Source organism: Carcharodon carcharias, chromosome 22 (assembly GCF_017639515.1).
Source record: "Carcharodon carcharias isolate sCarCar2 chromosome 22, sCarCar2.pri, whole genome shotgun sequence".
In the NCBI taxonomy this organism is placed as follows: domain Eukaryota; kingdom Metazoa; phylum Chordata; class Chondrichthyes; order Lamniformes; family Lamnidae; genus Carcharodon; species Carcharodon carcharias.
Window position 1 is genome coordinate 40,888,400 of NC_054488.1, and position 14,778 is coordinate 40,903,177.

Below are 14,778 nucleotides of genomic sequence, written 5' to 3' on the forward strand. Positions count from 1 at the left end.
CCAACAGCTTCTAAAATCCACAATTTCCTCGTTTTCCAAAGGCACTTAATAATTACCAGAGATTCTAACTAAAACCTATCCCTCAGGAAGCCAAAGTAACATATTTTGTCATTAATAAATTCAGATCTTTACCTCACGATCACGTGAATTATCCATGGTGTAGCATCCTGGCAATGCAGCTGATAGCAATCCCAATATTGCCAAAGCCATATAAACCTTTTCCTTAAAGTCAGCATCAGTAATTGTCTAAAGCACAAGAGAGAAAAACATTCATTATCATCCAAATTGCACTTATATCACACAACTGTGAACCAGAAATAAAAAAATCTTCAATCTGTTTTATTAAAAAGGCTTTATATCTAAAAATGTAGAAATACACAATTGGTTAAAGGGACATTACACTCAGAACTCAGAAACCACTGTCCTATCAACCCACCAATTTCTTCAGGGAGACAAGATCATCCCTATGTATATTAGATGATTGAAATACCACATAAGCATTGGGCCTCTGTGGAAGGCAACAAGAAAAGGAAATAAAAGGAGGAAGAGAACCTGAAACATGTAGGAAGAAAATGCCTGCATTCATGAGAGTGATCAAAAAGTGACAGAAAATATGAAAAGGATAGAGCAAAGAGAGAACGGACCAGTGTTCGCTTTTGTTGTACAAACAGATTGACTGTTTCATAGCTTGTTTTTAGCCCACGCATTGCACAAGGAAACTATTAAAGAAAATTCAAAGAGTAGTTTCTAAATTATGCAAAACGATTCAGTTTCTTTGTAACTCCAATTCAATAATGTGCAGTGCATAGCATAGGAGAGAGCGAGAAATGCTCCTGTGAGAAGTAGAGGGGGAAAACAAACGCCGTTGTTGTGTTAATCCAAGCAGAATACTGGTGGGAAATAGTTCTCTGTTTGAAGAGACAGAATTTGTGGAGATTGTTACTACAGGTGATAGTCTATATAGAGACACTCAGGTCCCTTTAAGGGGCTTTAACAATTTGTTAATTTGTATACTCAAAAGAGTTTAACGAGACTCAACTGGGACACTGGGAGTAGTAGTTAGGAGTTAGAAATCTGCAAGGCTGAATCATGTGAATAAACCTATTATCGAGGAAAAGATCTGGTTTGGATCAATTTAACAGAGATTCAAGAACCAAAGAGTTGCCAGAGGGTGGAAGACTGAGTGAAGCAACTTTGAAAAGGACACTGGAAGACTTGCCCTGATGTGGTAGGGAGAAGGGAGCCTGCTGGAAAAGTCAGGAGGGTTTTGAACTTGGACCTACAAACTACATATCTGCTGAGAGTGAGACTAACATATAAATAGGTTATGAACTAACATGAATTAATAAGTTAATAAGGAAGCATCTTTTCTGTAGTTTGATGTATCAGTTGCCTCTTGTGTAATGTTTAGTCTATGTTGTTTTTTGTTTGTTACAATAAAAGTCTTAAAATGTGAAATCTTGTTGACTGTTTCCTTCTGTTGGTCGCTGGGAAATTCATATCTCTTTTAAAAGTTATCAGTCTCTGTGGGGATCATAACAACAAACAACACACAATGTAAAGTAAAATCAAATACTTTTACCATCAGCATCATATTGCACTTAACTTACTAAGTGAAATGGTTTGCTCCAAGCTTGAATCCCTCCGGATCCATTTACGCTAATGAGAAGGGCATTACTGATTAAGTTGATCAACACTGGCAATGAGTGAATCACTGTGCTATTAAACACGGCTGTGAACATGTACTGTTTCTGAATAAGGGCACAGAAGACAGAAAAAGATGGTAATGAAAACATTATTCCATAAAATGTGTTACATTCTTAACAATTTTAATTTTATATTTGTACAGTAAGATAAATTCTTCAAGAAAAATATTTGCAATGCACTGTGTCAAGTTAAAAAGGAATGAATTATCATTTCAGCAATCCCCTTGTTTCCCGCACCCCTGCCCATGAGAATGAAACAAGTTGCATATAAACTTGCTTGGAAGATGGAAGTAAATTATTAATGTGTTACACCCATTTGAAAATATAATTAGAATTAGGTTATAAAACCAACATTTAAACACAGATTGATCTAAATTCACTCTGAATTTTTGTAGATTTTCTCCCTTCCTCTTCCAATAATTTCATTACCCTTTTCCGTTCCTCAAACCGTTAACTCCTGATGAGAATATGGTCTCATGGGTACTAGTCATTCTGGCTACTTTGCAAGTGCTTTCTTCACGTAGGTGCCTAAACAGCGAGTAACCGTTCATTATTTGACTACAGGTAAATCTTTTTATCTTTCAACATCTAGGAATGTACATCCAACAGAGGCTATTATATAACTAGGAATGAGAATTCTAACAAGTCTTTTCCTTTCCAACCTGACTGCTGAAGATGACTTTAGCATCCCCATTACTGCCCCACTTGAGACCAGCTAAGTTAACACACATTGGATATCACATGTGGCTCACACAACTCATTACTGACTTAATCAGCTGCGCCTATTTTTCTTTGACTTCAGATTCTGTCCGCATACTAAACATCATTCCCCGACAAAGAATCCTACTTTAAAGAGGCAGACTCCGTTGTTGATCATTGTGAGTATTGCTTAAGCTATCTGCGAGCTTTCAGTGCAAGTACAATCAAATTACTCGCCTTCAGTACTACCATCTCTCAGTTCAAAACCAGACGAGTAGAGCCTTTTTAAAAATAAATAAATTGTCCATGAAACAAAACCATTCACGTTTTTTTAAAACGCAACAATTGAAAACTATGCTGCTCAATTTTTTTTTTAAACCAGGCAGCCATCCCAACATTGGACTGTGCAGTTCAAACCAGGCAGCTGTTCACCCTTTTTCCTTTCTTTTTGCTGGAGGAACACTTTTTCAAACAGGTGATTCTGATTTTGATCTTAGCAAGGCTATGACTGACCAACAGGGTAAACCCATGTCTCACCCATTCTGCTGCACTGTGGAACATCAATGGATCATTTGGTAAATAATCTCAACAATCAGGCAAACACACAGAAGGCCTCTAAAATCAATCACATAACCCAAAAAAATCAGAAGCAGATGAACCTGATTGATTTTGTAGCATCAATTCACTCCACTGTATGGCAACTGAAACATGGCATCATGGAGCAGTTCTGGTCATGAAATAAATATATGGGACTCATCAAGACAAATATATATCTATTCTCAAGATTCATCTTTAATATTACAGGGAAATGGAGGGAAGGGGAGATACATATTCGGGTAACTTTGGTCATTTTATCATTCAAGAGGACATTATGGTACCCATATGTTTATTCCATTCAAGGACAGAGCAGCTATTCACCTCCAGTGAGTCTCATTTGTAATTCTTAGTAACTTCCTAATTAGATTTCGTTCTATTTTTGTCTGCCAGATATTAAGTTTTATCCAGTTTAAAACAGAGTTACAAAAAGCAACTGCCAATTTTGACCTGTTTTATCTTCTACACATTGTCCACAGACCAAATACAAGTACAATTGATAACAAAGGGACAAGCAACCAAGGGCAGAATTTTACGTCTTGCAGGCGGGTGTGCACCCAACCTGATTGGATGTAAAATAGCACGTGATGACATCAGGTGAGCATCCCAACGTCATCAAGCACTCAAGCGATATTTCGATTGACGGGTACAAGCGGGTGCCGGACCCATGCCCGCTATTAATTAATAGGCCACTTAAGGCCATTAAGAAGCCAACTGACGCTGATTTTGCGTTGCCCTTGCAATTTTGCGCTCATCACATGGGCAAAATGGGCAGGCGGCCAGCTGACATTTTCAAAAACCTCATCCACGGGCGGGATAAAAGGGGTGAGCAGCATTGCCAGTGTCAGTAGCGGGGAGTTTGGTACATAGTTTGCTGCTGGTGACTTATTGGTACTTGGCAGCTTCATCTCTGTTTGGGGCTTCATTCTTAGCATTCCCAGGCTTTATTTCAGGAGTCCTTGGTGTCTCCAAGGCCCCCAGAAGATTCAGACTACATGGACCCTTCCAGGTATCAGACAGCCTTCTGTTACCATGGTAGTGGGGATTGCAGTCTCCGCTGGTGGCACCTCCTCTGAGGAGGAAGAGAGGGGCAGAAGGGAGAGGAGGCCAGATATCCTAATGCAGTATCCAGGGTAGCGACCAGTGGGAGGAGAAGCGCAGGCACAAAGTGTGCAGGGCCAGCAGGAAGCTCAAGGGTTTACAGGTGATGATAGGCCTTAATTGACCTGCCAGTATGAAATCGTGGTTGGGGATGGATTGCGGGTGGTGGACCGTTTCCCAGCCGTTCTCGGGCCTGCCCATCGTGCCCGCATGATCACCTCAAAATTCCTTCCTAAATGTTTTATTCCAGAACACCCCAAACTCCAATCCTTTGAGTGCTCATATTTTAAACTAACTTGCCTCAATCAAGCACACTTCATAAATAATGTCACTAGGTGGCAGGTCATGGATTTGAGTGATTTTTCCAGATTGGAAGGGCAAATACATGTGAACATACGAATTAGGACAAGTAGACCATTCAGTCCCTTGTGGCTGCTCCACCATTCAATAAGATCATGGGTGATCTGATTACGGCCTCAACACCACTATTTTGCCTACCCCGATACCCTTTGACTCCCTTTGTTAGTCAAAAATCTATCTACCTCTGCCTTAAAAATACCCAATGACCCTACCTCTACCACTTTCTGGGAAAGAATGTTCTACAGACTCATGGCCTTCAGAGAAAGATTTTCTCTTCAACTTAGTCTTTAATGGGAGAACCCTTATTCTTAAACTGTGTTTCCTAGTTCTGGTCTCTCCCGTAAGGGGAAATATCCTTTCAGTATCCACTTTGTCAAGTCCCTTCATGATCTTATATGTTTCAATAAGATCACCAATAATTCTTCTAAACTCTAATGGATACAGGTCTAACCTATCCTCATAAGATAATCCCCTCGTCCCAGGAATAAGTTGAGTGAACCTTCTCTGAACTGCTTCTAATTCAATTTTGTCCTTTCTTAAATAAGGAAACCAGAGCTGTGCACAGTACTCTAGTTGTGGTCTCACCAATGCACTGTACAACTGTAGCAAAATATTCCTACATTTAGATTCCATTCCACTTAAATAACATTCCATTTGTCTTCCTAATCACCTGCTGTACCTGCCTATGATTTTTTTGTGCTTTGTACCCAGATCCCTCTGTAACACAGAGTTCTGCAATCTTTCTACATTTAGAAAATATGCTGCTTTTCCATTCCTCTTGCTAAAGCGGACAAATTCACATTTTCCCATATTATCCTCCATCTGCCAAAGTTTTGCCCACTCACTTAATCTATCTATATCCGTTTGGAGACTCCTTACGTCCTCTTCACAACTTACTTTCCTACCTATTTCGGTGTCATCAGCAAATTTAGCAGCTATATATATGGGTTGTAAATAGTTGAGGCCCCACTGATCCCTGTGGCACTCTACTCGTTACTTCTTGCCAACCCGAAAATGACCCATTTATGTCTACTCTCCATTTCCTATTAGTTAATTAATCTTCTATCCATGCTAGAGTAGAGATTCTTTTTCTTCTTACTTTAAAATGACCTTTATCAGTTTTGCTTCACTTCAAACAAATGTTTTGCACAATTAAGGAGAGTTAATTTGTGGCTCTTTCTGGCTGAATAACAGAGTGATAAAAAGCCTGCAGAAAATTGAAGGTACAAATAATAAAATGAACAAAATGAAAAATATCATGCAGAAACATTTATTTTAATCACATGTAAATCTTGATTCAAATAACCCTTGTGAACAATTCAGGATAGATGTTCAAATCTGTTACCTCTTCTGACAGCGACACATTTAGTGCTGCATTGTGTGGAGCGGCATCCGTGAACTCATTATCATTGAACAGCTCCACTTTCACACTCTGAGCTTCCAAAGCATGGATAAGTTTATCAATACTACTACCTGATATGAAATGAAAAATAAAATAAAGCACATGAACAATAATTTCTTATTAATTGTTCAGAAACATATATACATATTTGAAAGTGACACTTCATTTTGAAATCTTAAATAAAGTTTCACATGCTTGTTACTTAGGTGTTGCAAATGATCAAATGCATATCTGCTACTTTGGAGTTCATTTTTTTAAAGTTAAAATCAGTAGTATTTTTGTCAAAATTTTCTCTCTCATTATATCCAGAGGTGGGGATTGCCATCTATTTTTTTTTTTTATACAGACTCTTTCTGGTACAGACATAACTATTAATGTATATAAATCCAAAACTTGAGATGCCAGAAGAAAGAAGTATTTCTACAGCAAAGGAACAAGCTAAGAAATTTTGGTATGGTTGCCTTGAAATAAATGGATGCTCTGCTGCATTACAAGGCTATTTAAAAATACATGGAGGCTGACCAATAAGGAAAGGGTCAGTAACAGTGACATGTAATGGTAAGTTAATATGAATAGTTGAGACTTAATTTGTTTGAAGATCAGTTTAATTAATTATTTGGTTATTGGAAGCTTTCCACAATGAATTCCATTCCACTTATGTCTCACCTGTAGAATTTTTCAGAAGGAGACCAGTGGTATATTTGTGGAGCTTTCGGCCTTGGTGGAGTAGAATTAGCTCAGGGGATAGTTCCACTGCAACATCCTTTCGACTAAGTGTACCGTTTAATAAAGCCATCATAACCACAATGGATATCAAAATGCCGATAATGTAAATGCTGTGAAGTATTGAAAAATATTATTCAAAAATTATTCTAAAGGCAAATTTCCACTTAACAGTAAGCTCGAAAAATAACATCAGGTATTTTTATAAAAGCTTAGAATGTCTATGATAGTTTTAGTGACGGTTTTAGCTCTGTGTAAACTCCAGTAGCCAAACTGGACACAGGACAAGTGAACAAAGCTAATAACTGGAAATTAGTTTTATTTGCAACACCACAGCTGCTGGTATTAGTAGCTGGAAAACAGATTTGGTAAATGTGTGGAAATAATTCTCCTTCCCTCTCCCAGAAGATGGAACAGAGAAAAAACTATGATTCAAAGAGATCAGATAAAACTGGATTGATGAAATTGAAAAAGATCAGAATTAATAATAAAGAACAAAGACATCATTGGGATACAATCCCCATGCCGTAAGCTGTCTGTGTATTTAGCTACATTGGAAGCAAGCCAAATTTGCATTCAACTTAAGTGTTTGTGCATAGAATACAACAGAATGTATATAATCATGATGTGGAGACAAAGTCTAAATAAATGAACTACAGGCACAGGAAGAAGTAGGAATGGCACAACAACTTGTCAAATCTTCTGGCATACGCTTTTATTTTGATCTATGTAAAGAGCTACTGAAACCAATTGTATTTTCCTATTTCTTTAATGCTAAGAACCATGCCCCTACCCACTAATAAACTAGAAAGCTGCATATTTCTTTATTGAACATTTCAAGTCCATCACTGAATTAAATGGCAGTCAATGACAACTTAGTTCAATGTCTAGTTATTCATTAAATTATGTTCAGCTGAATAATCTCCTTTGATTATGGGCCAAATATCTCAGCTCTTTATTCCTGTTTCAATACGTAGAATTTTGCACTTTTGATCCAAATGCCCTTCATGATTTAAAAGCTCAGAATATGTTTTCTTGAGTTTTTTTCCCCCACCTAAATATTAAAATATTTAGCTCCCTTAACTTTTCTTCAATATATGTCAATTTAGGAACTAGTTATTATACTACAGTAGTTGCTCTTCTTTGAAACCTTTCCAATGCCAACATTCAATAATGGACCAACACAGCCCTTATGAACTGATGAAAATATAAATGCTCCATGTGAAATGACGGCAGGATGCTAAGGGAAGACATTAAATAATGATGATGAGAACAACAATAATCAACATCCTGGGATAATCAATTATGCCACTATACTTACATATAAAGGAGTGTACTGCGTTCTCGACTAAAATTAATCAAGCGCAACCAAGCCACGGTGCGAAACTGCTGTTGCCACAGAGCAATGCCAGACAGCATTGCTGAATTAGTTTCTGGAAAAGTTAAGAGTTGGTGATCAATGCAGTCAATGCAAACATCTTCTTCATTTGCTATTACATCCGGTGCTGGATCCTTGGTAAAAACACTATAATCTGAAAGAAAACAGAAAAATTCAAACAGTAAGGATCAAGACACTGAAAATAGATTCTTGCCTTTACTGGTTACTTAATTTCTGTTGAAGGAGAATGAATGGAAAAACTATCTGCATGTAGACACTGAGTCACAAAGTGGTGAAGCGAAGACTTCTATAGTTGCAGTCGTCCAGTACTCCTTTAATCTATTGCAAGGTATACTGGCCTGTTTGATCTATTTCTGATTCTGCTTCCAATTTCAGGAAAACTTCTTCCAAGGATGTCATGGAAACCCCATAGCTGTCAATACCGAGATTGTTACGGCTGTCCAAATCTTCAAAGAGACCTGAAAAGGGAGAATGTTAACAATGGTTAGTTCTGCTGTAAGGACGTCAGTACAAAATAATAGGCAGGCAAGTTTAGGAGGAGAACAGGTAACAACCTACCATTGGAATATTCCAATTTTTTCAGAGCAACAACAGTTACATGCTCTTTGTGCTACTGATAAAAGTATTTATTAAAGATACCAGAACTAGGAAACTGAATACCTGCAAATTTGTTAACATCCTGAAGTGGCAAAGTGTATGCCAGATCCAGATCATGCAATTGTGAAAACTCAGCATTTGGTATGTGGTATTTGACCAAAGATGTCACTTTTTCAGGGTAGCAGGACTCATTTACAGACATTCTGTTCAAAATCAAAAATAAAAGTTAAAATCAATATAACCAGATACTCACTGTAGATGAAGATGCATGAAAATGTACTGATTGGCCCAGAATCTCAGAACATTGTGAATGACAATACACACCATAAATTACACTGTTTTGCGCCTCAATTTTCACAATGCAAATTTATGCCAAACTTTCCTAAAAAAAAAATTTGCATACACTGAAGTGAGCATAATGCCGAATCAAGAACCCAGAAGCGGTGCAGCCAATGAAATACCCAAAAACATTCACATGCCACTTGTTGAATAAAAGTTTGTCTGATGTCATTTTTTGGATGAAAGCTATTTATTGGGCACAATTTTCATTATTAAACTGTACAAATCACTGTTTAGGCTTCAGCTGGAGTACTGTTAACAATTCTAGGCACCACGCTTAAGGAAATGGGTAAAGGCCTTAGAAAGGGTACAGATGAAGTTTGCTAGGGTGTTAGAAAGGATGAGGGACTTCAGTTAAGAGGAGAATTTGGAAAGGTTAGGACTATTCTCCTTGGAATAGAAAGGTTGGGAGGATTTCAAGGTGACGAGAGGCTTTAATAGATTAGATAGAGAAAAAGATTTTCCTCTGGTCTGTGGGTCAATAACTAGGAGCCACAGATTCATAATTATTGGCAAAGGAACTAGTAAAGGTACAAGGAGATTTTTTTTCCACTCAGATTTGTTAGGATCTGGAATATTGAGGTGGTGGTAGAAGCTACTTCCAAAAATAATTTAAAAAAGGAGTTGGATAGGTCCTTGAGTATAAGGAACTTACTGGCTTATGGACAAAAAGTAGGGATGAGGAACTAAGCATGATTGCTCTTTCAAAGAATGGGCACAGGGGCAAAGGGCCGAATGAAAGTTTTGTTTGTTACCTTGCCTGTCAGTCATTAAATTCGAAGCCCTATAGGGATTAAGTACACAACACAGTTGCTTCAGGCTTCCTCCTGCTGCTTTCATTCAGCAGATTTGAGGTGTGATATAAGGTTGGGGCTATCACTGGTTGAACCCCAATGCTACGAGCTGCTCTTTGGCTGCCTGGTGGCTGTGAGCATGGATTCCTCAGAAGAATTACGACCTCTTGGACTGGGAATATGCAGTCTGAGATCCTCTGGATCCATGGGCATTTCATCTGCCAAATCAGGCTGAGCTTTTTTCACAGGGTGAAATTATGCATTGGGGAGCATACCAGGACAATCTTTGTTACTTTATAGGGGTGTAATGTTGGAACTTAACCCTGACCTGTCCAGGCACCTAAAGAATACTTTCAGTATCACAAGGGGCCTGTCTACACCTGCCGGGTTGCCACATGTACACACTGTTGATGAGACAGAACTGTTATTAGCCATGGTTTCAATGGGGCGTGAATTCTTGTCCACCAAGATATGTCTGCTTCCTTGTCCCTCCCTGCTGAATAATTTGTGGATGGCAGAGTGACAAAGGGCAAAGGTGGTTATGACAGCTTCCCGATGGAGTTCATATGAGGTTCTTTTTTGGGCATTGCAGACAACTTGCACACTTAGCAAGTGCAACCTGGTCCTGTTAATAAAAATGATAGGTTCCTCAAGTGGAACCTTCAGTGCTACGTGGATACCACTGCTAAACACCTACACAAGCATATGGATATTGGTGTTCCAGTTTCTTTTCTCTGCAGAGAATCTGCCACATTTGATGAAGTCAATGTCCTGTGGAAAAAAGGGTCTGTCATCTATGAATACAGACCATTCTATTGTAAAGAGATGGTCACCTTTATCTCCTGGGGACATGGCTTCAAAGTCTGGGAAAAGATGCTGGGAAACTGGAATATAAGCTGGAAATCTGAATTCCAAGCCCATACAATGATCCCCTGGGGTTGGCCAATTCAGAAACAACTTGAGCCAGTCTGAAATTGTAGCTCACACTTTTTGCATGGAAGTCACTCCAGGATGCTCCTATAGTTGATTTCACTGAAGTGATCTACAATGGAATGAAGCTCATTGAAGAGTTCCAATGTCAAAAAAGATTCTTCAAACTTAAAGTAGTCCTATAGGTCAACCTTTTCCTGAAAGCTTTTTTTTTTCCCTTTCGTATTGTATCCCCCTTTTTTATTCAACAGTTTAATTTATTTTAAAAGGATATGCCCTAGTTTAGTTAACATTTTAAAAAGGTTATATAAAAGTTCATTCCAGTGGCATACAGTGTTTTCTTAGGATTGGGCAACTCAGAATATTTCTAAAAAACAGTTTGAAGTCCCAGCCCCTGCTTTATACAACGAATCCAACATTATTACACACAAACCCAACTTCCTTGCTTTTGGTCCAATTGCGCAATTTTGAAATGGGATCAACAGTTAGAAAACATGGCCACTGGGCTGATAAGCACAACCTCTGGTGCCAGTCTTGCAAAGTTCAACACTAAAAACTGGCAACTCGCACACAACTGTGTCAAACGTCCGATGATTTCCAAAATAGGCAGCATTATGGCTCAATGGTATTAGTTTGTCCAAAGCCCTGGCAGTATAACTACGTCACAAGAGGACATTGCAGTGCTGAGGAGTTAACATTTCAGAGCACAACTGAATTTGATGGTCTATTAACTGATTTGTGCTGCTGTAATTGCATGGAATGAATGAAGCACAAAAAACATGAGTGTGAAAATTCACTCAAAGTCCAGCAGAGTTCTGGTTATATACATAAGCACTTGGGTCAAATTACAATTACCAACATTATACAGCAAAGGATATTTCATATTAAGCTCCCGAAGACCTCACCCAAAATGCATATATAATACTTCACCTGAGGTTGTAGCCCACACCAAATTTTGCTTTCAGGAACAATGAGGAGCCAACACATTTGAGCTGCCCTTGTGAGATGACAGCTTTACGATCTACACCAAGACAAACAAACATATACAATATATTAATTCCATCAGTTGAATTGTAAAATCTTACGCCAGCCGTAATGCCAAAAAATAGTCATGGTTTGCTGTTGCTAAATCTTTGTTTTTACAGGATGGAACATAAAATTGAAATGAGTCATACCAGAGTAAGTAGTAAATTAGTATTTAAAAATAATAAATAAGACATAAAAGAAAGCAAATATAACTACAGTTTAAGAATGCATTGCACTACTAAACTATTTCCCAACAGTTTGGATATTTTTTCTTCTAAAATATATTTTTCTTTCACCAGCAGCAGAGGTTTAGAGAGAACATTCAATTTTGATGAAACTTTGGCTTCTTTGCAAACAGAGAAACTCAGAGCATCATCATTTTACCAGAACTAGACCCATTATCAGCACTAACCTGCCAGAATATCAGCTTCATCTATGAAATGTGTGGTCAACAGTATCACCCTTCCTGCTTTCCTCTTTTTTAGCAAGGCCCACACCTGCTGTCGAGAACAAGGATCCATCCCAGCAGTTGGTTCGTCAAGGAGTAAAACCTTTACAGAGAGCGAGAGCAAGAGATATTACAGATTAATTAAATTTTTAAAAAATCAATAATGGCTTTCCAACAGAGAAAAAGCTACATGTTTACAAACCCTATGCTCTTGCATTTAAATTAATGATGCTTGAATCCTAAAGATATAGGTGATAGTATATTGACAATTCTGAATTCATCTGTTAAGTAAATGGAAAAAAAACGAGCATCACTTTATATCGAGACATTTTTTTTAAAAACAAAATAACTCGACCAGTGAAGCATTTAAAATAAAAGACCATTAATGTTAATATTTAGTGGCAAACAAAACATGAAGAAAATTAACAAAGTAAACAAAAATAATGTAGGGGTATAGAGATACTGTTCCATTTCTGCATATAAAATATCAAGCTACAATTTCACAGTATAAACATATTTCTTGGCAATTACCAGCAGCTATGTACTATCAAGTAAAAGAACTGCTTAGGTAATTGGAGATAGCGGGAATTGGGCACATTTTCTACAATTTCGATTGTCTTTCAGAAGTGTTTGTCTGGGTAGATACAAAAGTTAGCATTTTGTTCTTTTATTGGAGAATATAAGTAGGCACATCAAAAGGGTGGAAAAACCTTCTGCACTATCAACACTTTCCTGCAGGGTCTTAATCGGTTTCATTTTAGGTCTGTCTGAGTTGATGCATTTTTTTCAAATTATGAGAAGGGAGATTTAATATATAAAACCATCGCAAGTAATTATAACTATATTCACCTTAGGATCGCCCAAAATTGCCATTCCCATTGAAAGCTTCCTTTTTTGTCCACCACTGAGCTTTTCTGCACGGACATCCATAATTGCTTCCATATCCAGTTCTTTTATGACATTCAGCACCTGAAGAAAGCAAAGGGGAAATATTAAGTTTCACCAAGAACTGTTTCAGTTTAAAAAATCATTTTTGAAGAAATACATTCAAAAATACTAACCAAAAATCATTTTTACATAGACCAGCACAAGATCAGTCATATGAAGCCAATTACTATCTAAATGTTCTTTGTTTCACACCAGGACAATATTTATAACACATAACCTTCTACTCCTACTCCCTTATATCTTTATCTGGCTTTCCCATAAAGGCATCTATTCTACATCCTGTGCTAGGGAATACCACATTTTCAACACTTGCTCAACAAGTTTCTTCTGATATCCCCATTTGATTTACAACAGTATATTGATTGACTGCAGTTTTCCTCTTCCCCATAAGTAGAAACACTCTCCCTTAGAGAAATCATCGGTCCATGGTGCTTCTCCTGTTTCAGGGCTCCTTTTCCCCCACCCTTGCTAAATGTAAATTGAGTATCAGAATTCTCTACATAATAACATTGACTACAAAAGTTTTTCAGTAGCTGAAAAGCACTTTTGTGAAGTTGTGAAAGAGACTCTATAAACATGAGGTTGTTTCTATTTAAAAACACACTTGGACACACAGACAATATAAATATAGAATCAACTTCAAATCCAATTGCATCAACAAGGCACTCAACTGAACAACTGTATTACTTTCGGGAAAAATAACCTGAAAACTAGCTATGCTTAGGACATAGCTTGAAGAAGAAAGCCATTATCTCTGAATTTTTGTTCATAATTATTTGGATTATCTGTACCACTTCCTGACAATTAAAGTCATGTATCATTGCCAAGAATTGTTTTAGCAATGGGAAGAAACTTAGGGCAGAATTTTGACCTTGGCGGGTGGGCTCGGTGGGGGGTGGTGACTGGTGGTTGGGAAGCGATCAAGGCCAGAAGGCGATTTCACGCCAATTAAGGCCCGCCCAGCGTGAAAGCCGGCTGGAGAACCTCCAAGAAGGGGCTGGCGGGGATGGGGGCCTGTTGTCCGCCGGGTCCAATGGTGACCCAGCAGCCAATTCAAAAGCAGTGCAGGCAGCCCCAGGGAGGCTGCCTGCATCGGAGTTGCAACGGCGATATGGCTGAGACCCAGGAAGGCAAACCCATGCGGGAGGGGAGGTCGGCGGGGCAATCGGTCCCGCGTTTTACCGACAAGTGTCCGCTGCCCTCCTGGAGGTGGCAGCTGCCAGAAGGGACACCCTTGTCCCCAGAGAAGGGAGGAGGTGGTCACCGCGCCTCACCAAGAAGGCATGAGAGGAGGTGGCAGCCCAGGTGAGCAGCCACGACATGGTGTGGCGCACCTGGGTGCAGAAGTTCTTCAATGAGCTGCTGAGCTCAGGAAGGGTGAGCATCCGTTGGCACGGGTCAGAGTGGAGAAGTGTTAAGGGTTGGCCAGCCATCCGCCCCCTCCCCGTGGAGCTCAGGGGTGCTAGAGTCTGAGTGCCAACTGTCAATGACGCCAGAATTGGCCAAGAGGGTGAGCCCTGGCTGCCTGGATTGTGCCTTGTGGCTCGAGGGCCACGACTCAGATGTGCCCTGCGAGGTGCTCCTCAGTTGGGGTTGGCCAGGCTGCAATGGCGCTGCAAGTAGAGAGTGGACTAATCAATGCCCCTCTGTCCTTTAAGGAGAAGACATCCCATAACAGTATAGTGAGGTCGCGGATTGGCGGGAGACCCCCA

The 14,778-nt window shown here is 39.0% G+C and overlaps 1 protein-coding gene across 3 annotated transcripts in view; it reads right to left on the reverse strand.

Annotated features, from left to right (window-relative positions):
• abca5 (ATP-binding cassette, sub-family A (ABC1), member 5) overlaps positions 1-14,778 on the reverse strand; it is a 115,202-nt gene that overhangs the window by 41,044 nt on the left and 59,380 nt on the right. For all 3 annotated transcript variants that reach the window (XM_041217167.1, XM_041217168.1, XM_041217169.1), the window contains 10 exons: positions 12,968-13,087; positions 12,083-12,221; positions 11,575-11,665; positions 8,645-8,784; positions 8,323-8,442; positions 7,907-8,117; positions 6,529-6,698; positions 5,806-5,933; positions 1,611-1,751; positions 133-246 (listed from right to left, as the gene is read on the reverse strand). In XM_041217167.1, coding sequence (XP_041073101.1) covers positions 133-246; positions 1,611-1,751; positions 5,806-5,933; positions 6,529-6,698; positions 7,907-8,117; positions 8,323-8,442; positions 8,645-8,784; positions 11,575-11,665; positions 12,083-12,221; positions 12,968-13,087 — 1,374 coding nt within the window. The remainder of the gene's footprint in view (positions 1-132; positions 247-1,610; positions 1,752-5,805; positions 5,934-6,528; positions 6,699-7,906; positions 8,118-8,322; positions 8,443-8,644; positions 8,785-11,574; positions 11,666-12,082; positions 12,222-12,967; positions 13,088-14,778) is intronic.